General features: G+C 41.6%; 1 protein-coding gene across 7 annotated transcripts in view; it reads left to right on the forward strand.

Moving 5' to 3' along the window:
- Positions 1 to 24,063, forward strand: part of ROBO1 (roundabout guidance receptor 1) — a 1,014,318-nt gene that overhangs the window by 645,365 nt on the left and 344,890 nt on the right. For all 7 annotated transcript variants that reach the window (XM_075909735.2, XM_089773438.1, XM_089773439.1 and 4 more), the window contains one exon: positions 5,315 to 5,641. In XM_075909735.2, the coding sequence (XP_075765850.1) occupies positions 5,315 to 5,641 (327 nt within the window). The remainder of the gene's footprint in view (positions 1 to 5,314; positions 5,642 to 24,063) is intronic.

The raw sequence follows: 24,063 nt of genomic DNA on the forward strand, positions 1-24,063 counted from the left end.
GGTGAGATTCCCTCTCCCCTCCTGACACCAGTTTTGCTCCTTCACCGTAGGTAAGGGCTTGGATGATGTAAAAAAAATCTCCAGTTTTGACTGGGGGGAGATTCCTGCAGCACAGGCATTATGGAAATAGCTGGAAGGCTGTGTTTCAAGGATTTCCTGTAATAGCTGTGTGGGAAATATGGCAGGGCCAGGGCCAGGGCCAGGAGATGTGTATCAAGGGTGTACTGCAGAGATTCTGGGCAGCACTATAACACATAGAGCAGCTCTAGGAACATGTAATAATTTAGGCAGTATAAATTGCTCCTGTGTTTTTTTTAAATCCAGAATTTGGAGGGTCCAGAAATGGCTTAAGGACATCTTAACCCCAGGTCTTCCTGGTCCGAGTTCTGTGCTTGGTCTCTGTGAGTATATCTACACTGCCATTAGACACCTGTGGCTGGCTTGTGCTAGCTGATTTGAGCTCACAGGTCTTGAGCTGCTGGCTGTTTACCTGTGGTATAGATACTTGGACTGAAACCCTGGCTTTGCGACACTCCCACCTTTCAGATTCCTACACTGGCAGAGTCTACATGCCAGACCATATCTCAATGTCCACATCACAGTTAAATAGCCCTGCAGTCCACACCATAACCCTGACTCAGAGCTGCATTTCCAACTACAGTGTATGCACCCAAAATGTCTTGTCCAAAGCCAAACAGTGATAAAAGAGGAAAAACATCAGGGTTTTTCGGACTCCCTTTCACTTTTCTCATTCCTTAACAGTAGATGAACCATTGTGCGTAGTTTTAGTTTGTAAAAATTATATGCAGAATAAATGTTGTGCTTATTTTTATTGTCAAGGTTTCATAGGTTTGAAAGATTCTTTGGTTCTGGAACAGAAATGAGTGATTGCAGAAATGAGCAAATAAATTAAAGATTCTTTCATCTCACTGATTTTCAGCTTTAGTTAGGTTCAATGTATTTTTATACTTAATATTAATTAATTAATTAATTAGTAATGCTAATGCAAATATGTTCTGTATGAACATACTATAGTGCCATTCATCAAAAGACCACACGGTACATTTGATTGGTGGTTGAGTAGATGTGAATTTACTTATCACAGGAGTTCATATAAAACTCTCTTCTTTCACTGCACAAAGCATACAAATCTATTTTTAACACAGTTGGCCAAGTCCATGTCTTGGGACTGGCCAAGGGATGTTAAAGCATTTAATTGGTTAAAAAAGAGTGCTTAACTGGTTAGGAGTTTTGACTCAGCTCTTTCCATCTCGCCCTGCTGTGGTCACGGCCATGGGGTCCCACCATAGGTGTTAGATCCCGCTGCCTGGCCCTCCATGGCCCAGCATGGCTGGCCATTGGCAGAGTTCGCTGCCAAGGGTCAGGTCACCAGTTAACAAGTAACCATACAAGTAAGTTGTATGGTTACTAGTTAACCATTTAACATCCCTAAACGGGTCACTAATTGCTGGCTTATTAGTTTGAAATTTAATTTGTACTAGTGAATCACAGAGCTGGAAGAGACCTCAGGAGGTCATCAAGTTCAGTCCCCTGCCCAAAGCAGGACCAATCCCAACTAAATCAACGCAGCCAGGTCTTTGTCAAGCAGAGACTTAAAAACTTCTAGGGATGGAGATTTCTTGACCTTGTAACAGGTGATGAATAAAACACCTATTTTTGTATATTGTGCTTCTGCTTCGTAGCCATTCAAAATACATACTACAGGCAGTGTCCGGGTTACGTACAAGATAGGGACTGTAGGTTTGTTCTTAAGTTGAATCTGTATGTAAGTCGGAACTGGCGTCCAGATTCAGCTGCTGCTGAAACTGACCGCCAGTTCTGACTTACATACAGAATCAACTTAAGAACCCCAAGCGTCCCCAAGTCAGCTGCTGCTGAAACTGATCAGCAGCTGATTCCAGGAAGCCCGGGGCAGAGCAACTCTTCCTCGGGCTTCCTGTAGTCAGCGCTGGTCAGTTTCAGCAGCGGCTAAATCAGGACGCCGGGGGCAGAGCAGCTTGGGTGCTGCTGGGTTGCTCCAGTAGCGCGGTTCCTTGGCGCTACTGGACCAACCCAGCAGCACCCCATCTGCTCTGCCCCAGGCGTCCTGATTCAGCCGCTGCTGAAACTGACCAGCAGCGGCTGAATCAGGACCAGAGCAGCTGGGGTGCTGCTGGGTTGGTACAGTAGCGCCCAGAGCGGCGCTGCGGGACCAACCGGCAGTGCCCCAGCTGCTCTGCCACAGGCGTCCGGAGAAAAGCCTAGTCTGCTGGGGGGGGCGTACTAGTTGCGCCCCCCCCCCCACCCCAGCAGACCAGGAAGACGCGGGCAGCGGAGAACAGCAGACCAGGGAGACGGGGAGCAAAGCCTCTGAGGACGCCGGCAGCAGGACAGCCGCGGGGCGCCTGGGCTGCCTCGCTGCCCGAGCCCCTCTGCGGCTTTGCAAAGCCTCGGGGAAGCCGGCAGCGGAGCAGCCCAGGCGCACCTGGGTTGCCCCGCTGCCCGAGCCCCCCCTTCCTCCCCGCGGCTTTGCAAAGCCTCAGGGAAGCCGGCAGCGGAGCAGCCCAGGCGCACTTGGGTTGCCCCGCTGCCCGAGCCTCCTCCCCCCCGTGGCTTTGCAAAGCCTCGGGGAAGCCGTCAGCGGAGCAGCCCAGGCGCGCCTGGGCTGCCTCGCTGCCCGAGCCCCCCCGCGGCTTTGCAAAGCTGCGGGGGGGCTCGGGCAGCGGGGCAACCCAGGCGCGCCTGGGCTACTCCGCTGCCGGCTTCCCCGAGGCTTTGCAAAGCCACGGGGGGAGAGGGGGGGGATTCGGGCAGCGAGGCAACCCAGGCGTGCCTGGGCTGCCCCGCTGCCTGAGCCCCTCCGGGGCTTTGCTCCGCGTCTTCCTGGTCTGCAGACCAGGGAGACGCGGAGCAGCTTTTCTCGCCCGGAGTACACGGGCGGCAGGACTTCGAGGTCCCACAGTCCGTGTACTCCGGGGCAGCCCCGTTCGTAACTGCGGATCCGACGTAAGTCGGATCCGCGTAAGTCGGGGACTGCCTGTACTCCAATAGAGAATTGTGACATTTTAAATTTAAATGATCAAGAATTATTAAATGCAGTGGCTAATTTTCACTGTGATAAAGTCATATATTTATATATATATATAGAAAGAGAAAATATTGAGGAGGGCAGGGCTGTCATGAATTTAAAGATCTGGAAATCTTTGTAGTCTTTCATCTATACCATAGAATAGTTCATAATGGAATGTTATACTTGGCCATCTAACTTGCATTGTCCTGTTCTCCTGTGGTATATAATGATTTAATAGGTGGTTATGATTGCTCCTGGTCATATGGGAGTCTGCAGTGAGCTTCTTCATGATGTCATCTATACGAGGCGCTTATTAGTTCAAAAGCATCCATTGTTTTGGCCCCGATCTTGAATGATATAGAACAAGGGAATAAACATTCCAGTATTGTAATGAGTGTAGTATTCTCCTTACTGACATTGCCTCATCTGTAATTTCCCAGGTACAGAAAGTTTGTGAACGGTATTTTCATTCCATGCCCATCCACTTTCTCATGCTCCTAGGGCACTGCCTAATGAGTGTACAAAGCAGTTTACAATACAAGTAGAAGAAAGGAACTTTGAAGTTAGTAGATGTTACACTCTAATGCCCTTTCATAAATCCGGAGTCTCCAGCTTGCCAGTCCCGTCAACTTCAGATCTATTTCACATGCCCAGAAGAAGCACTGCTCTTACTGAGACTCCCCTGCTATCTGTAAAGGTTTTTCATCTTTGTACTGTAACACAGTAGATCTGCATGAATAACTTAGCTGTTTTGTTAAATGACTAAGGGTATGTCTACACTACCACCCTAGTTCGAACTAGGGTGGTAATGTAGGCATACCACACTTGCAAATGAAGCCCGGGATTTGAATTTCCCAGGCTTCATTTGCATAAGCCGGCCGGTGCCATTTTTAAATGCCGGCTTGTTCGAACCCCGTGCCGCGCGGCTACACGCGGCATGGGCTAGATAGTTCGAACTAGCAAGCCATTCTGCACTATCTGTACACCTCGTTCCACCTGGTACAGATAGTGCGGAATGGCTTGCTAGTTCGAACTATCTGTACCAGGTGGAACGAGGTGTACAGATAGTGCAGAATGGCTTGCTAGTTCGAACTATCTAGCCCGTGCCGTGTGTAGCCGCGCGGCACGGGGTTCGAACAAGCCGGCATTTAAAAATGGCGGCAGCCCGCTTATGCAAATGAAGCCCGGGAAATTCAAATCCCGGGCTTCATTTGCATGTGCGGTATGCCTACATTACCCCGCTAGTTCGAACTAGCGGGGTAGTGTAGACATACCCATAGATATCAGAAGACTGTTATTTGACAAATGTCGCCTTATTTTGCTCAATTATAGGAAAGCACTTGCATGCTGAAATGCATTAAATTTGATCAAAATTTGAGTGGCATCATAACTACCTTTTATTACAGTACCAGATTATTGTGAATTAACAGTCAAATTTTCATATTACAAAATTCTGAATTCCATTCAGTGACTGTATAACAGGGATGGGCAATAATTTTTGAATGGGGGCCACTTCATGAATTTTGGAAATGGTTGCAGGCCGCCCCTAAGGGGCGGGGGTCTCAGGCAGAAGGGGCTGGGCCTTGGACAGAAGGGAGCTGTTCCCTCTAGGTCCGGCCCACTGTGGTGGAAGGGCGGAGACTTCATGTGCTCCCCCACCTCAAGACTCTGATTGGCCTGAGGGTGGAGAAGCATATGAAGTCTCTCCCCCCCCACCCCACCCCCCCCCGCCAGGGTCATTCAGAACTTAGAGAGAGCTGCCAGCTGTTTGGAACAGCTGGTGGCTCCCTCTGGTGTTGTGCGCCCCTAGGAGGGGAAGGAGACTTTGCACACTCCCCGACCTCTGATCTTGATTGGGCTGCAGGGGCAGCCACGGGCCAGATCCAGTGGTTTGGCAAGCTAGATTCAGCCCACGGACCCTATCTTGCACACCCCTGGTGTATGGTCATGATTAGGACAAGAAGCATTAAGCTTAAATTGCAGCAAGGGAGGTTTAGGGTGGATGTTAAGAAAAACTTCCTGTCAGAGTGGTTAAGCACTGGAATAAATGCCTAGGGAGGTTGTAGAATCTTCATCATTGGAGGTACTTAAGAGCAGGTTAGCTAAACATCTCTCAGGGATGATCTAGATGATGCTTAGTCCTGCCATGAAGGCAAGGGACTAGACTTGATGGCCTCTCAAGATCCCTTCCTGTTCTAGTATTCTATGATCTAATAAAAAAACGTTGGTTTCTTTATTTTATAGGCTCCCGTCTCCGTCAAGAAGATTTCCCACCTCGAATTGTTGAGCATCCTTCTGATCTAATTGTTTCAAAAGGAGAACCAGCAACTTTGAACTGTAAAGCTGAAGGCAGGCCAACCCCAACTATTGAATGGTATAAAGGGGGTGAAAGAGTTGAAACTGATAAAGATGATCCTCGCTCCCATCGGATGTTGCTGCCCAGCGGATCTTTATTTTTCTTACGCATAGTACACGGACGCAAAAGTCGACCAGATGAAGGAGTCTATGTCTGTGTTGCAAGGAATTACCTTGGTGAAGCCGTGAGTCACAATGCATCTCTGGAGGTAGCAAGTAAGTAAAGGTTTTTCATTTTTTACGAATAGTCACTTGTCTTCATGTTAGTTATTTCTGGAAATTTAAAAGAAAAAATCATCATGTTTCTCTGAAATTAACAGCTAACTTAAAATAAAGGTAAGAGCTATAATGTTGAAATTACTGCACACTTACTGGAAGACAAACATATGGTAAGGAAACAGACATTTTTGAGATTTTGATATGTTGGCCAGATACATCTTCATAGAAAAATGTCGCATGCCTGACTAAAAAATCATTAATCCTTTTTTCTACCACGTAATATAAAATGTAGTTTATTATTACTAGTGAAAGAGTAAAGGTTTGATGTAGCAGAGCAGAAAGTAGAGAGGTGCGTGTGTATAAACAAAAGGCAAAAAATGACCAGGTGCACAAGAGAAACCGAATGTACTCCAATGATTGCTAGTGCATTGCCAACAAACTAACTCTGGGTTTATAGTAGGCATAGACAGGAGCATATAGGTATGTTGTTCAATTACATTTCATCAGATGTGTCCCTTCAAACATGCCTCTTTTCCATTCAGAAGAACAAAGTTATAAGTGATCATGCATGAAAGGATCTTGAGACTCAGTGAAAAGTCAGAATTTCAAGCTTTGATATTTTGAGGCTGAAAGTCAAATTTAGAAACCTAAACAAGAGTCTTAATTCCCTCCACCTCACCCCACCCCAGATGAATATCCACAATCCCTATAGATGTCTGAAGAAATTGTTGTTGCCAAGGATATTAGTGATGTGTGAGGCATTCAAATAAAATGCAGTTTTTATTTGGTTCATATTATACTTCTTGAAATGCACATGTGGTGTTGATGCCACTATTTGTTGTGTATGGAAAAGTATATATTCATCTCACAATTTCTCATTTAAAGTTAAGGAACTGGGGTTAAGCCTCATTTGGTGGAGCAGTGTCACTTCTGCCTATTCACTTGGCAGTTTTTAAATATATTTGTGACCCTGTCTCAAGTCATTTTGATTAGATTACAGTGAGAATCTTTGTGACAGGGTCTGGAGATATATGCAAAACATTAGTGATACCATGAGGTTTTTTTAAATGTCTTAATTAATTTTTGAGACAAGGATAAAAGACAAGTATATTCTAACAGAGCTTCACATATTTGCTATAGAACAATGGCGTAGTATTAACTTCTAATCCAATTCCAAATCACAGTCATCTTGACAATGAATCTGAGTTCTGAAATGTGAGTTGAGATTTGCTGAGAGTTGATTATTGTTGAAGTCAACATCAACACTTAAAAGGAAAAGTCACTAAAATGTGTGATTAGATTAGCAAATTAGATTTTTAGCTTTGGGGTAACATGGTATTTGAAAAGATATTAACAGAACAAACAACCATGTGAAAATGCAAAATCAGTGAAGCATTTTAAATAGCACTGAAAAGTACCAGATATTTTAGGAAAAAGGGAAATAATTGAAGGCTACTGGAATACATTTACATTAAATTTAACATCTGTGAAACATAGATGTAACACTATCATTATAAACTACATTTAGACTCAGTGGTCAAAGAGAAAATACTGTTTTGATTCACTTGTCACTTGCATCCCCTTTCATACAAAAAAGCATTATCACATGCAATTGTTACTTTAAAAATCCTTCAGTTTTAGTTTTGTCTTTGCAAGTTTACACAACCTTTATTTGGTTTGCATTTAGGGGAAACAAAATAATATTTTAGTGTATTCAGTTGGTTATGCTTTAATGCTACACAAGTAATTTAACTGAAAGATGTTTGTAAAAAAAATAAGGAAACAAAAGCTTTTTATGCACTGTAACTGCTAGATATACTGTAATGGAGGACAACTCTATTCTATGGCAGTAATTCACATTTATAAAGCACTTCCTTTTTCATCATTCTGATTGTCACAACTTATTTAGATTTCAGTCCTTTTGTAGATTGTGAATTTGTAGCGTATACTTCAAACAATAAATATTCTTGTTTATTTTTTCTTATAAACACAAACAATTTTAGACCAGTTACTCTGACCCATGACATGTTTTGCAAACAAATTCACTGCTGATCTTTGAGATAGGGACAGTCCATCAAGAAAATTTTGTTTTTACAGTAACGTGTTTTTGTTGTGTTTTTTTGTTTTTTGCTGTATGATGCATGTAAGCTTTACAGTGTCTCTAGTTACAAACGAAGAAGTTAGGGTGATATGTCAAAAATCAAAATCTTATATGATGTTAAATATTAACATTAAAGGCTTTTTAAATTAAACTAATATATTTTAAGTACATATAAAATTTTGTTCTTTTGTATCTGATTAACACCCTTGGAAAGTAAAACCTTCATTGTATCCTCAGAGCAGATAGAATATGAAGAAACATGAGGCTTTCTTGTATGTGTAAGCTTACTCATCTTCTCACTCCCTTGCAGGCTCCGTGAGGGGCTTAGCTACGTACTTTTATGCACAATACACTGTATTTGTATCTTCTCTATCCCCCACTGAAGTCTAGCTTTTAGCTAGCAATGGCCATTTGTCCCTTGGTGTATAACATGGATGTAGCACTAATAACCATTTTGTATCTTCAGTAAACTGCATCAAGGAAGTATTTTCTTCACTACAATCTCTGCCTCCTGTGTTACTTTAAAATTGAGGTTTATGCATTACATTGTTGGCTTGATTATTGGTGTCCTTGGCATTGTTTAAAAGTGCAGTATTCTCTAATTTTCATACGCTTTTCCTGTATTTATTTCCTGTTACTGGCTTTTTAAACAAACAAAATAACTTGATCCCTCCTGTAGTACTGTGCATTAAATAAATTTATCTTCCCATATGGGATCTCTTTACTAAACACAACATAGCATTGCTTATGTCATCCTGAAGCTCTTCTGTTTGATCAGGTTACAGGATTGTATGATACTAAGTCAAATCAAAAGCCACATAATATCTCTGGGCACCAAAAGCTTACAATCTGTCAACCATTTTGGAGAACAGTAGTGGAAAACTATAGAGTCACGTGGCACTGTCTCAGCTAGAGAAATAACTTTGTAACTTTAACATAAGATATAATTTGTGGGTCTTTACACACGAAAGCTTACGGTTCAATAAATCTGTTAGTCTATAACAGGGGTTCTTAACCTTTTTACCTTCACAGCTCCCCTGAAAGTGAACTTCATGTTCACTCACTCCCCTGGCCGTCATTTTGTGCACAGCCTAGCCCCGCCTCCTCACCTGACAGGAAGCTAAGGGGTGTGACAAGGACTACAAGAACTCTGCCAAGGAGCTCAGTCGGGGCCCAGCCTCTGAGGGTGACAGAGGCCTGCCCAGAGCTCCTGGCTGATGAGGCTGAGATCTGGCCTGGGCCTCCCACAGCCACCTTCCCTCAGGCCAGCGAGGGCTCCCCTGCCTGGGCCACCGAGGCCTGGCCAAGCCAGCCAGCAGGGCTACCCTCTGACCTAGAGGAACCCAAGGCTCTACTGGTGCCTGGCGATTTGGAGGACTGGCCTGAGCTGAAGGCCCGGGTCTAACCCCAAGGCCTGCCTGAACCCTGGGACCTGGTGAACCTGCTGGGTGTAGCCGTCCGAGCTAATTTGCAAGTCCGATGGCTGGTGGCGCTGTGGGGTGAGTGAGCCCCTTTACAATACCTAAATGAATAATATGAGCTTTTTACTTTGAACCTTTTCCTAATAAATTTACGTAATATTTGAAGATGAAGTCGGCAATGCTCGCGTACTATTATTGTAGTGTGTTGTCACATAGGCCTGATTGATTCGCACTGCTATTGTAGTGTGCCGATCTCTAGACGTTAATAAGAAATTAATGTTTATAATTTTAATTCATAATATTAATTATGAAGAAATCTAAACTTTAGAATTTTATCCAGTGAGAAGGCAATTGCGATAAATTTTCTGGGAGGCACCTCACACCTCCTCTGTATCCCCTTCACAACTCCCCTGGGGAAGCGCACCTCACTGGTTAAGAACTCCTGGTCCATAAGGTGCCACAGGACTTCTCATTGTTTAATTTTATCTGGTTTGTACACAAGAGGTGTATATCTATATCTATATCTATATCTATATCTAGAGATATAGATATATAGCCAGGAATCGCCAAACCGCAGCAAGCCCCGCTCGCCAGCCGCACTGTCCAGCGGTCTGCGCATGTGCAGATCGTTCTGCGCATGCGCAGATCGCCCAAACCCGGCTCTTCCGGGTTGCAATCTACTTGACATGGGTGAGTAGATTGTATTATTTGTCGAGCCCTGTATATAGCTATATATAGATATGAGTCATAGCCGAATGTTTGGTTATAAAAGACTTTAACAGGACATAGTTCTCACTTTTTTAAATGGAATCTGCTTACATATCATCTGACTTTACTCACAACTGAATAAGGCTTCTGTGTAGTAGACGAACCAGGGAAGGCAATGGGATAATCAGGCACTGGTAACTAGTCATCTTTCGAAGATTTAATACTGCTACAAGTCTGTTTGTCTCCCTCTTCTTGACTTCCTTAACTCAGCCTTTTGATCACTGGAGACCTACTTAAATTAGCTCCATGTTTTGTATTTGAAGAATGTAACCAGTTTCAGATTACCATGTACCAGTGACACATTCCCTGGTGGTGAAAGGTGCTAAAGAATGTGATAAAGGGCATGTCCTTGTCAAAACTAAATGGAGTAATTCTTACTATCAATGACAGTTTTTACAGATGGGAGCACAGAGTTGATCAGTGTTTTTCTTCCTCCAAATAAGTGGTCCAGACAAGAATCTGTGCATTACATAAAGAACTAAGAAGCAGAGGCTGTTTCTCACCCTAAGAGAAGCAAAGGCAGCTTTGGAGGAATGAGAGAGGTTATCTATCAGACTGGGAGTATACTACAGTTGTTTCATGCTGTTTAGAAGCTTCTCTGATGAACAGCTGTACCTGATCAAGATCAAATTTATTTCGTTGGCATTTCATTGCACAAGCACACTGACTCAACAGTTAGTGCAACCCTTTACCTTTTCATACAATTACTCATTTTTAGAGGACCTGTAACTTCCATGAAAATAAAGATGGTTCTCAAATTGTGTGGTGTTTATTCATAACCAAGCATGGTAATAGCAGTGTCAGGCAAATGGGCATGGTCAATACCTTTTTGCCTTCCTACTTTCTGCCCACACTTCTGAATTGTCTGGGATCTTGAGGATAACCAAACTGCTAGGCTACGTCTACACTGCAGGCTTCTTGCGCAAGAATTGTTTTGTGCAAGAATTCTTGCACAAAAGTACTTGCGCAAGACCGTGTCCACACTGCCATGTGCTTTTGTGCAAGAGCATCCATGATAGTGTGGACACTATTTCGTTCAAGAAAGCTCTGATGGCCATTTTAGCCATTGGGGTTTCTTGCGCAAGAAACCCCTGTTGCCCGTCCACACTGCCTTCTTGCGCAAGAGCTCTTGCACAAGACGGCTTATTCCTCGTGGGGAGAGGAATAACTTGCACAAGAAGCCCTCTTTTCTGATGCTTTTACTGTAAATTTACTTGCGCAAGAATATGTGTGCAGTGTAGACACTCCACAAGTTTTTGCGCAAGAGCAGCCATTCTTGTGCAAAAAGCCTGCAGTGTAGACATAGCCCTAGTATTTGGTAGACACTGGTCTCGTACATCTTAATTTATATATTGTTTCTTGCTTAGATGACAGCTATAGTTGCACTACAAGGCTATGTCTAGACTGGCATGATTTTCCGCAAATCCTTTTAATGGAAATGTTTTTCCGTTAAAAGCATTTGAGGAAAAAAGCGTCTAGATTGGCACAGACCGTTTTGCGCAAGACAGCCCCGATCGCCATTTTTGCCATCGGGGCTTTTTTGTGCAAAACAGTTTTTAGCTGTCTACACTGACCCTCTTGCGCAAATACATTTGCACAAGAGAGCTTTTTCCCGAATGGGAGCAGCATAGTATTTGCGGAAGAACACTGACAATCTTACATTAGATCATCAGTGTTCTTGCGCAAATTCAAGCAGCCAGTCTAGATGCAACCCTAGTGTTTAAGGAAACCTTTATTTCAAAGCCCTCTAAACGATCTTGCTAATAGAAAAACAGGTTATTGTAATCTGACTTTTGAATAAAGATTTGTAAAAAGACTGTTTTCTAATAAAATTATTTTTCTACGAGCTAAACTACACATTACCTCTAATTTTTCTAACAGAGTGCTTCTTCCTACTAAACTAGCCTGTTTGTTTGTAGTTTAGAGAGAGATGGTAATTCAAATACTCTCTACATTTAATACTCAGCAATACCCACAAAGTATTCTGACTTGCCAGGATGTGACATCTTTTATTGAGGGTACCTTCTTACGTGGTGTTAACTTGAGAGATGACTTGATAGCTCCATCTAACCAGTCTCTTTAAAGGACTGATATCCTCACAGCAGGGAGGGGAGGGACAGCTCAGTGGTTTCAGCATTGGCCTGCTAAACCTAGAGTTGTGAGTTCAGTCCTTGTGGAGGCTGTTTAGGGATTTGGGGCAAACATTTGTCAGGGATGGTACTTGGTCCTGCTGTGAGGGCAGGGGACTGGACTCAATGACCTTTCAAGGTCTCTTCCAGTTCTAGGAGATAGGCAATCTCCATTAATTTAATTTATAGTTGGTATAGGGATAGTACTTGAAAAATGACATAGAAAAAGCATTACTCACTTTTGATTTGTAGGTTGAAACATAGTTATTGTACCTGTTCTGACTGTTCAGCTCTGGAAATAACTGAATTTCTGGAAGGTTAGTTGAATAATAATGGACTAATAGCCTTTGTATTGTTGCACTATTCTAAAGCAATAGCTGAAATTAACCAGTAAAATAGTTCCAATTTTGACTAGACTTTGTGGCCCATTAGCAAACTCGTGAGTGACACATCCGCACTTGTTAAGCATATTAATTTTAATTTAATGTGCTGGTTACATTCACTTTGGGAAAAGTCTTGTTGAGCGCTTTGCTCTGAAAATTACTGTAATATGGTCCCAAAACTGCATTGCAGTTTTATGGCACAACTATTTACTGAGTTAACTTTGAAAAGATTTTAGATTTTCTTTGCATTCTAAATTGGGAAAGTAATAATAATAATAATAACAACCACCTACGGTCCTGGTAACTTTTCTCAGAATATTACTTAAATTCTTTAATGTTAATCGTATGGATGGAAGACATTTGAATAGAACTGCTTTCTTTTCTACCAAAGTTTCAGACACAGGAAAAAGCAGATATCATCAGAAATTTTAGTGAAGTTATACCCACAAGTAATGTCATTAACAAAAGTAGCTTGAGGCAATACAGGCTCCATAGCACAGTTGTTGGTAATGCTTTTAAAAACATTTATCTGTGCTGTATTTGCCTTGAAACTAAGTGTAACTGTACAGCTGTAACAACAACTGAAATCCTGGGTTACTAGAAGCTGTCAACTTCTAAAGCATTTTTAAAATGGGATGTAATATCATTTAAAAATCTTTCTTTCTGTGCAACAATGATAACACAAATTGTTTGTACCTTCTATTTACAATTTCATATGTGTTGACTGTACTTCAGAAAAGCACACGCGAGTACATTAGCTTGTTACCTTCATACAGCTTTGGATATTTTAAAAGTATTATCCTTTATCATTCTAGTCTATAGCAGAATATACAGGTTGTACGTCCCTTAACTGGGACTCCTGGTCTGGCAACATTCATGGTCTGGCATGGGCCATGGATGTTCCTAGACCACAGAGATCAGGAAAAGGAAGGTCCGGTGACGGGGGCAGGCATGCCGTAAGGGGCACCGGTGACCCAGCCAAGAGCCCAGAGTATGTGGAGGATGGGAGGAGGCAGGAGGGTGAACAGACAGCATGGCAGGGAGTTCTGGCCCCAGCCGAGCTCGCTAGCTCCAGTGGCCAGGGAGCTCTGGCCCCATCCCCGTCTCTGGAGCTCTGGCTGTGGTCTAGCACCAGAAGCTGGGGAAACCCAGCCCCAGCAGCAGCCAGGGAGCTCTGGCCCAGGCCGCGGAGTAGTGGCCCTGTTCCTGTACCCTTGCTGCAGCACTCTGGCCTAGACCATGGAGCCATGTGACTGAGGAGCTGTGCCCTAGCTGCAGACCTCTGGATGTGGCACTCTGGTCTAGGCATCAGTGGGGCCAACGAGAGCCCCAGGCAGCAGCGGGGGCAGGCTGGAGCCCTAGTCAGGTGGCAGCACGGCCATGAGGGGAGGGACTTTCCCTGGTCTGGCAAATACCCTTGCTCAGGACCAGTTAGGTCCCAAGGGTGCAGGACTAGCAAGGTCCTTCCTGTATTATCATTGAGAGTTTGGGACTTCAGTTCTATGCTTTACCTCCTTCACTCCTGTTCCCCTCAAGAACTTATTTTGCTTTGCAATGAATTCTAAACTCCTTCTCTATCTCCTGCTCTCCCCCAACATTCTATGTAATTTGGCAGTAGAATTACATTGGCAGTAATTAAAGCTGAAGTAATTCTGGAAGCTTAGTACTATAAGGAAATCCCATCTAACTGTCCTTGGCATAAAACATAGTTATCCTAATGAGAATGGGAAAATTAATCAAAAACAGGGGAGAGACTAGCCTTGGCTGGGGAAAAACTAATTTCCTTGAAACTTACTGTTACATTTCTAAATACTGATACATTGTATATATAATTGAGCTATTATATTTACAGCAAATCCCTGCAAGTTTGAGAGGTGATTATTGTACTCTAGAGGAGTAAAACTATCATCCTTTCAGAGCTAAACAGCTGTTATATGCACAGAACTGCATAATTTAGTTCTGTTTTTTTTTAAATATAAGAAGAGTAAAACTCTTAATAAAATTAAAACTATTTAATTAAATGCCTCTCTCAAATATTGTTGTGGACTGATTATGGGTTAGGCCTACCAAAAATGAACAAATGTTTTATAAATCAGGAACTAATGTCAGTTGACGGCCTGAGGACTCTGTCTGGGGGAAAGAAGGGGAGGTTTGACTTACCCTCTTCCATTCTGGAATTGACTTGCCTTCTTTTTTCCATGTCACATCTGAGGATGTGTGCTATCCCTTTAAATCTATAATGGGAAAACCAGCAAAAGGGAGGTCTAGGGTAGGTTCTAGAGAGTGAAGCTCTGCATTGAAAAAAAAAAAAGACTATGTAGCCTTATTCTGATGTCTGTTTTCCTTCTCCCTGTAATATTCCCAGTTCAGTGTTGAGAATAGTTGATTTTGCGATTCTTCCCTATTGTCACTTGCTATGGTATGTAAATCCCTACCCTCCAGAAAAATTTGATTTTGAGACTACAGAATGGTAGAATGGCAGTATTAGTACCTCAGCAGATTCAGAACTAAAATAAAATGTAGCACAGACTGTGTGAAAACACTGATCAGCTTACTCATTTATGGACCAAGGAATGAAGCAGAGGTCATATTCAAAAATAAGTAAATGCTGTAATTGAAATATCTTGATAATGGGCAGCTATGCCACTTAATGGTTATATTTGGAAGCTCCTATCTTTCCGGATGATTTTCAGGTGTTGTGACCAGATATTCATAAAGCAGAGAGAGAATTTTTCGTGAACATGTCAGTTTCAACTTATTGCTGCTTGGAATTGCAATGAGCAGTAATAATAGAGATGGACACTGTAATTCTTTGTGGAGAAGGAAGACCAAAAATGGTGGCTTGGGTGGGCTACAGAAGCAGAGACCTCTTTTTCCTCTTTTATATGTTTGTTGCAGTCAGAGGAGCTTGAGGAGCAGGGAGAGGAGACAAGGAGGAAAGGTGCCCAATGAAAATTGGTTGGGATATTTTTGTCAGAAAATGCCAGTTCAGCAAAACAAAACAAAAAGTCATGGAAATGCATCATTTTCAAATAAATTTTTATTGGGAAGATTTCTCAGGACCAGGAGTGAATTTCTGGTCAAAATTAGGGCATTTTGCCCCCAGAATAACCAATAGCTTCGAGGTTAGAACACTCATCTAGTGCATGTGAAAGCGAGCATCTTGAGCCTGGGTCTCCAACATCCCAGATGAATGCCCCAAGTATTGGTTGATTCCATTGTTCAGAAATGGGGATATGTTCTCTTTTTTTGAGGGGGAGGGTGCTAAAAATGTCCAATAGTCTCTGTTTCATTACAGTGTGTCATTTTAGGCAGATCATTGGAGCTAGATCTGTTTACTGGCCCTCAGAATCACAAATCTCTGATTTTTTTCAGAAACAATGCTTTACTGAACTAAGTTTGGCTGGGAGGGCAGAGAGGAGGAGATGCATGTTACCTTTTTGATTATGTCCCAATTTCAGTACCACTGTTACCCTTCTCTGTTATATGAGAAGTTACTGGCAAATATTATGAAGGGCTATATGAGCAAAATGCTGCCTTTCTGGTCCTTACCATTAATTATCTAGACCCTTGTTCCTCTCAATCCTACATTTTCTGATATATTTTCTTATAGTATTGAGGAATCTTGATGTTAACCAAAATTTAGAAAGATTAATTATGTTAAGATAACATGACTGGAAAACACATTTCTTTGGTCTGTCAAAATGAGGCCATAGGTTCTGATCAATATTTATGAGAATATTTTGTATAAGTCATAAACCTCAAATAATGAAAGCAAGATGTTTTTTAAAAATAAAATAGTCTGTTTATTGTCTCTGGACGAGTAATTCCCAATCTGTGGTCCATGGACCTCTTGGTAGTCCGCAACGGTACTGTAGGGGGTCTGCAGAAAGTTTAAAATAGAAATTAAAATAAATGTACAGTGTATAAAAACGCTTATGTATTTTAATTAATACATATTCATATGCAGCTCTATTGTTTTAGGGGTGTATACAATTTTAATAGATTGGAAAGGGGTGTGTAAAAATGTGGCCCCAGAAAAGGTTGAGGGCCACTGCTGTAGGCCTTAAAATTTCCTGAAACAGAATTGCACTGGTTATAAAGCTTTGCATCTTTGTGTCTGTGTAATGCTCAGATGACAATCATCTGACCAAACTTGGATCCAGTATGTAAATTGATTTCAGCTGATTGCATTGAAGTTGAAAGAAATGTAATATGGAAATTGCCCCTGTTTCTCTCCCCATGGTGGTAGATGCTTCTCTACGTCATCTGTTAAGCAGTGCATAGTCAGCATATGGCTGTTTTTCTCCTATTTATACTGTTTTCTCCTGGGAAAGGGAAATTCCCCTCAGACCAGACAGACATCTGCTGACTCTCTCTCCTACCAGCAAAGCCACAGAAAAGATATCTTTCCTGTGATTAAAAGAAATACGTCTGGAGGCTTTTAGTTTTCATTCAATTAATCAAAGATTAAACCCATGTGGACTCTCTGAACTGAGCTTCTTTGTGCTTTCTCTACAGCCGTTGATTGGAACCCTTCTGCATATGTTTTGACTGAAATTTAAGATTTTTACCCACATAAATGTTTTAATGCACAACTAATGTGTCTTCATCAGAAAGAAGAAAATGATTTAATAATTAGAAAATAAGAGTATAAAATGCTGCTACTGAGTTTTCTTTCATATTATCTCATAACTCGAGTTGCATATTTTAATTAAAAATTAAAATGTAAAGGCATACAATGTGATGAACGTTAGATTTTGTTAAATTCATGTTTTTCAACAAAATCAAGCCTTATAGATATATTAGAGTCATTCAGTTTAAGGCCTCGAGACCAGCAGCTCGTTTAGTCTTCCTTTCTGTATATCTAGTCTGATTTCTTCCAAAGTTTTGTTGGCATATAGTTTTAAAAATAGTGCTACTATTATTTTCACTAAGAATGTCTGTAGCTTCTATCTTAATTCCTCATCCCAATGTCATATTGCAGAAGAAATATTGTTTTAAATCTTTCAGGTTTTTTCCCTTACTTCAAAAAGTGAATTATTTTTCTTCCAGATGTTTATAAAAATGTTGACTGAAAAAGTCATTAAGAGCAGGATTGCACTACTTTCAGATTCTCTGAAAACTAGTGAGTCTGTTTATACAGACTATTTATCTGAAGATAATTTGGTTGGCTCCAGTTTTATTAGTGGAATTAGTTCTGTGCTATAGTCTGTAGCATGGCTTTGAAACTGCAGAGACCCTACTGATAACTTTACTTTCTGAAGGCATTTGTACACAGCTGTGCTTTCTCTTGCACTGTTCTGATTAATAATTTTATGTTTGGCTGATGTATTGATCTTTCTTTGAAATATACTTAACTTATAGCAACCCATCTAATTTTCTGAATAGCTATGAATCCCGTAATTAAAATATACATACAGCATAAAGAACTACCTTTTGATAAATATCTACTCGAAAACCTTTTTTTTCCCCAGCAGCATATTTTATAGTCTAGTAAAGATTTTTGAAGATAGTTCCTTAGATTTCATGTAGTACGTTATTTCTATCAAAATTCTAATTCATGTGCATTATTTTTATGCTATGCTCCTACTGCTGACTTTGACATAATTCCTCACATTTTTGTGTAGCCAATGTTTCCATTGACATCACTGATAATTGTAAAAATGCACAGAATATCTTGGGGAGGGAAGAAATATAAGACCATAGATAATGAACCAGACATTTAAAACTCTCTACTTACTCAGTCTTTGCATGCTCTTCTGAGATTTGAAGAAAAAAAAAAAAGTTGCTTTCAGGTTGATGTTGTAGTCTTCCTTGTATGTAACATCTTCTATTTAAGATTCTTAAAGTACTTTCGAAATGCTTTCCTGAGGTGGGAAGGTCTTATTACCTCCGTCAATGGGGAGAGAAATGTAGGTACTGAGTGTTTCAGTTATGTGCTCAATGGTCACTTGTAGTGTTCCCTCTAAGCTGTGCAGCAGCACACCTTCACAGGTGATTAACCAGCCCCACCCAGTCAGAGCTGATATCACCTGTGAAGCTATGCTGCCAGGGAACACTGATCTCTGGGGAAGTTTGGTAGAACTGGAAATAGAACACACAGTTCTTTGGTTCCACTCTTGCTTTACCACAAGACTCTTTATGCTTAAGGAAAATGTAAATCATTGTCATAGGTGGTAATTACATAGTAAACGGGTTAAAATATTCACAAAAGTAAAATGCTGGCTCAGGTTGGGGATATGATGGTGGTTCTTCACTACTGAGAACATTTACAGACAAATTAGTTGGAGTGGTAAAAGTAGTATAGGGACAGGTCTGGTATACATATTGACCTGCATCACTTGGTAAGATGCCATTGTGGGGTTCGACTCACCACTGTGTTGCCTCCTGTTGGTTGCCATGAGGATGACCTCTTCAAGCCAGTGTGCCCTCTTCTAGTGTCATTTGGCACTTCTGCTCCAGGGACCCATCTCACTCCAAGTGCCACAGCATCCTCTTTATGACACATCCATCACACTCTGTGTCGTCCGTCCCCCCCCCCCCTTCTAGGGAACACTATCACAGTGCTTCAGCCTAGCCACTTCCTTAGTGGTGAGTGGGGATGAGGATGGATCTAGGCCTAGACAGTACTCTGGGTCCTCTGGTCCAGGACCTGTAGATGCCCACCACCTGCTGTGGCTCCTCTGACTCCTTTGTAGATCTCCCTCGATCACTTCCCTGTGGGCCCAGCAATTGCCTCAGGGCCTACAGATCCCTTCAGCCTCACTAAAGTGATGTCTTGGGCTATGCTGCTTCCTGCAGTTGCCCTTGGCTAGAAACGGCAAATCGGAGCCAATGGGAGTTGCGAGGCTCCGTGGTTGTAGACCCTTTAGGCAAAAAAAGCGGCCCGGGCCCTCTAGAAGCTTTCCTAAAGCAGGTCCGAATTCTACTTTGGGAAACACTGATCTAGCAGAAAAAGGCATGAGATCCAGTGCCTGGAAACTGAAGCTAGAAAACCTGGGACTAGAAATCAGGTGGAGATTTTTAACAGGGCAATTAACAATTGGAACAATTTACTTGTGAATATGGAATATTCTCTATACCTTGAAGACTTTAAGTCAAAACAGGATATCTTTCTAAAATACATATATCAGTTCATACCAAAGTTATAACCTAGATGCACAAAGTACTGGGTGGGGTTCTGTGGAATTGAATCATCTGTGTTACTAGATAACCATAATGATCACTTCCAGACTTAAACTCTATTACCCTTGAAAAGGATGCAAGACAGAGCAAATCCCAAAACTACTTTGCTAAAACCATCAGTGTTCACCTAACCCCCTCTTACACATATCCCTGTCACTCCATTGGGCAGCAAAGTGAGCTGCAGAAAAAGCTACAGGCTGCAGGAATAATTTTTGTGGTGCATTGACATAGGAATGGTAATTTCTGTGGGAAAGTTCTGGTATCTATTCACTATTCCAAAAACAAAATTTCTTGTGTGATTCTAGATGCACAAGAGCTCTTTGTTTCTGTTTGTGGTAGCACTGATAAAATCTTGGCATTCCACTGCTAGACTAGAAAATTCTCTGCCCTCCCAAAAATTCTTAAGTTAAGATGCTTCCTCTTCCAAGTGGAGACAAACCTGGAAGAGAATTACCACGGATAAAGTAAGATAATTTTGTTCATGGGGATCAAAAGAATTCCTCGGGGGGGGGGGGGGGAGCTGTTTCATAGTTGATAGAAGAGGAAACTTCTATTACTCTCCTTCATGAAGGCAGAGAGGCTGGGAGGGTGTTGTCAATTCAGTAAATATGTCAGAGGGAGCATTCAGTTCCATTTAATAATTAAAGAAACTCCATCTCCTTTCTGTTGGATTGAACAGCAATTGCCTTTCAGAATTGTTTTTGCTTCCTAAGTAAAATTCCTGTGTTCATAAGTATATTTGAACTTCTCAATTTTATATATATATATCACTAATCAGTAAATCCAAAAAAGTAAGGAGAGAGAATTGGTACCGAAGTGTCAAGTAACTTGGCTTGTTGGAAACTAGCAATAGTTTCAAATTAATTTTTCTTACTTTGATAAATATTAACTCCTCAGATCATAATTTAATAGTATATAAAATTAGGATGTAAAAGGTTAACCGGTTAACAAGTAAGCCTAACCTTTAATGGATGAGGCTTACTGGTTTCTTCCAGTTAACCAGTAGGGGCTGGAGCAGGTCAAGTCTGTGCTGGGCATGGCAGGTGCCACCCACTGCCTCAGGTTACATGCTGGCTCTCTAGGATCAGGGCCGGCCGGGGGGGGGATGGTTGCAGAGGAGGGCTTCTCAGGAGCAAGGCCAGCAGCAGCTTTGTACTGCAGAGAGCACAGCACTTGTAACTGCTATGATTTTTAGCACATACGCAGTTACTTTTTTTACTTGATTTTTACATCCCTACTATAAAATGGGAAGATAATTAAAAATAGGGTGATTTCTCACTCTGCATAAACCATTCCTAAATAGGAATGGAGATGTGTGTGTGTGATTTTTGTAACATAACTCAGCTTCATATTTCTGAATCAAGTGACAACTAGAAGGGATGACTAGCTATCTTACATACATCTGAAAACTCCTTTTTTTTAGCCACAGTTCAGTTACTGTCTCTTTTATTTTAATTCAGCCTGATGGCATTTTGTCAACCTGTAGACCACCAAAAAGGCAGGAAACATGGAAAGTGACTGGTCACGCATTACAATCATGCATAGCAGGTTTGTTTTAAAAGCTCTGTGCCTTGGTGCATGCATATTACACAAAAAAGAAACCTTTTATTCTTCAGTCACCTCCGCCTGTGGGTGCTCAACTGCATCAGATGTGCCAGCTGGACTTTTCAGGAGGATTAAAGTCCTTTTGCCCAGCAGCAGGAGCAGAGAGGCACTGAAAACTTTTTTTTTTTTTTGGTCTCTATTTCATGTAGTGCTGTTTTCTAATCAGTTTTGTTTCTTTTCCCCTTTCAAATATTACTTATTTCCTTTATTGGTGAGAGACCCCTTTCAGTATCTGCAGTCCTTCCTTCCTTAATCGAAGGTCTTCTGTCTTGAAGTTCTATTTCAGCACCTCAGCAATTCAGGAATCTTCACAATCTACAAACCAGACTTTGGCAGCTGAACTGCTACAGTCCTTAAACATACAACAGCTCTCTTCACATAGCAGCTTGTCAGAGGAAGGCCAGGCCGGGGAATTCCTATCTCAAGATTTTCTTGGAATCCCTAATGGCAGCTGTAGCCTTGGCCTAGGAATAGGATCATTACCAACAACAAACCAGGAAAGCTGTTATTTATGGATCTGTGTCAGTGAGATAAGGCCTTGTCCCATCCTTTATTTCTCAAGATATTTTTTAGCTATGTTTGATTGCCCTTATAGAAAGCAGTAGCTGCTTCCCCTTTGAAAGTAAATGGAGGATTTTTCCTGCTAACTTATCTTGTTGATCATAAACTCAACATAGTATGGTGGAAGAATCGTGAAGCACAGGAATGAAGAGTAACGTGCAAGCAAATCTTAATTCCCTTAATCGTTTGAGTTTTCTTGGCCTCCTTTTAAATGATTCAGGGAAATAGAAATTACTTCCTTTTAAGAATCTTACATCTAGTAAAGATGATTTGTTGTGGCATATGGTTCAGTGTGTCACGAATTCATGATGCTTTATTTTTATCTGATTGAATCTAGTGCAGTTATGCCTGAGACACTGATGCCTGACTAGAAAACATCTCTGAATGATGTACTGCATAGTGAGAAGAATGAATTGAGTAACCACACTGGATTATTGTGAACCTTTAATAACTCAGTTTCTTTCTTTAGTTTTGACAGTAGGTAATGCCTTTTTGTCAGTAATTGTGACTCTTCAGATTACTCAGTTTTGCAAAATAGGTGGGATTCAGCACTATGGAATTACGGTATGCACCTCAATTTTTTAAAATGCAATTGTAGACAAGTTCTGCTGCTTATCAGAGGTTCTGAATGGGACAGGAGTGCGTATGTGTATATATAATTTATATAAAATAGCTTATTCTAACATAAGCACAGCCTCTGAATGCAGCACCATTACCAGCAGTGCTGCAAAAGTAACAGTAGCAATACCATGCCTGCTTTAAAGCCCTACCCCATTGGTTTTTTCCTCATTTTTAATGTTCCCTTCCCTGGTTCTTAGTCCTAGATGGCTGCCTTGTTCACTCTATCCTGATTATGACTCTGCCCCAAACTTTCCAAGATCATTTTAACGTACTCTAGGGGTGGAAAAGTTTGTGTTACCAACCTTAAAAAATATGCAAAATCATGAACTCTGGAAAGTAAGCTAATTTAAAACCAAATTGCAGTGGAGGCTTAATATTGCAGAATGCACAATTTCCACACTATTATGAATGAAATAGGATATTATTAATAATGAACGAAGACTGAGTCTCCGCTTGGAATTTTAGATAGGGGATCACTTCAGCTTGAACACTGCTCAGTCAAAGAGCTATGAAGGTGAGGGAGTAGATCTTCTCTCAAAAACTGGGGCATTTTTGATTTCTCCATGGAGAACTAGACTATCTCATTCAGTTTACTTGACAAACAGCATATGTGGCATTTGGGACACATGCACCCCTGAATTCACTCTTCATTTTTCTTTGCTTGCAGTCTTTTCTTCCTTAACTTGGGGCTTGTGTATTTGCAGAATTGCACCAGCTTTAACTTAAACAGAGATATTTAAACTGATTTGGTGAAATGAGTGCAAAAGGCTGCATGGAAATTCTTATTTCAGTTCAAATCAAGTGTTTTTCCAGATGAGCTTAAATTGGGTTAGGAAAAAGCTTAAAAATGAACGGAAATAAAAGTATGCACATGTGCGTGGTGCAAGTTTAGTTAATCTGTTGTTCAGGTGGCTCTTGGGGACAGCCATGCCAGCCAGCTACGAGGGTGTCCCAACAAAGGGGTGCTGGAGCAGTTTTTACAGTGGGGGTGCTGAGAGCCATTGAACCAAACTGTAAATCCTGCATATAATGAAAACCCCTTCAAGCACACACACCCCACTCACACCTTTACTTCCAGCATCTATGGCCCTGCAGTCAGCCACGCCAGTGCAGCTGAAATGGCTAACTCTGGGGACCATATGAGCAGTGGTCCTGTGTTGACAGAAGGAGATGCACCTTGGAAGCTCCGTGGGGCTTTTCCCCCAGCAGTTGTTGATGTGGGTCTCCTGAGGCTCTGCTCCTTCCTTTCCCCTGGCAATTCTCCTTAAGATTCAATCAGGGGCATACATCATGGACAGGCCATTGGCCATGATTTTTTGTTTCTTGTTTATGACCTGACTTTTACCAAAAATAGCCATGGTTAAATCATAGCCTTAATCATGGGCATGAGATGATATTGGAGATGCATTGCTAGGATTTTGTATCAAATGTGAACTGTTATGCTGTTTCGATAATCAGGTTATTTTGTTATGATCATGGTTAGTAAACATGCCATCTTTGATTTTAGACCTGTGGCTTTCAACCAGTGGTCCATGATCCCCAAGTGGTCTGCAGATTATGTCTAAGGGGTCATTACCATAGAACAGTGCGTTTTTAACATGTGATCCACAGACCCCTGGGAGCTCGTAGCCTAAGATCTCTA

This window comes from Pelodiscus sinensis, chromosome 1, assembly GCF_052426305.1.
Source record: "Pelodiscus sinensis isolate ZL-2025 chromosome 1, ASM5242630v1, whole genome shotgun sequence".
NCBI classification, from domain to species: domain Eukaryota; kingdom Metazoa; phylum Chordata; order Testudines; family Trionychidae; genus Pelodiscus; species Pelodiscus sinensis.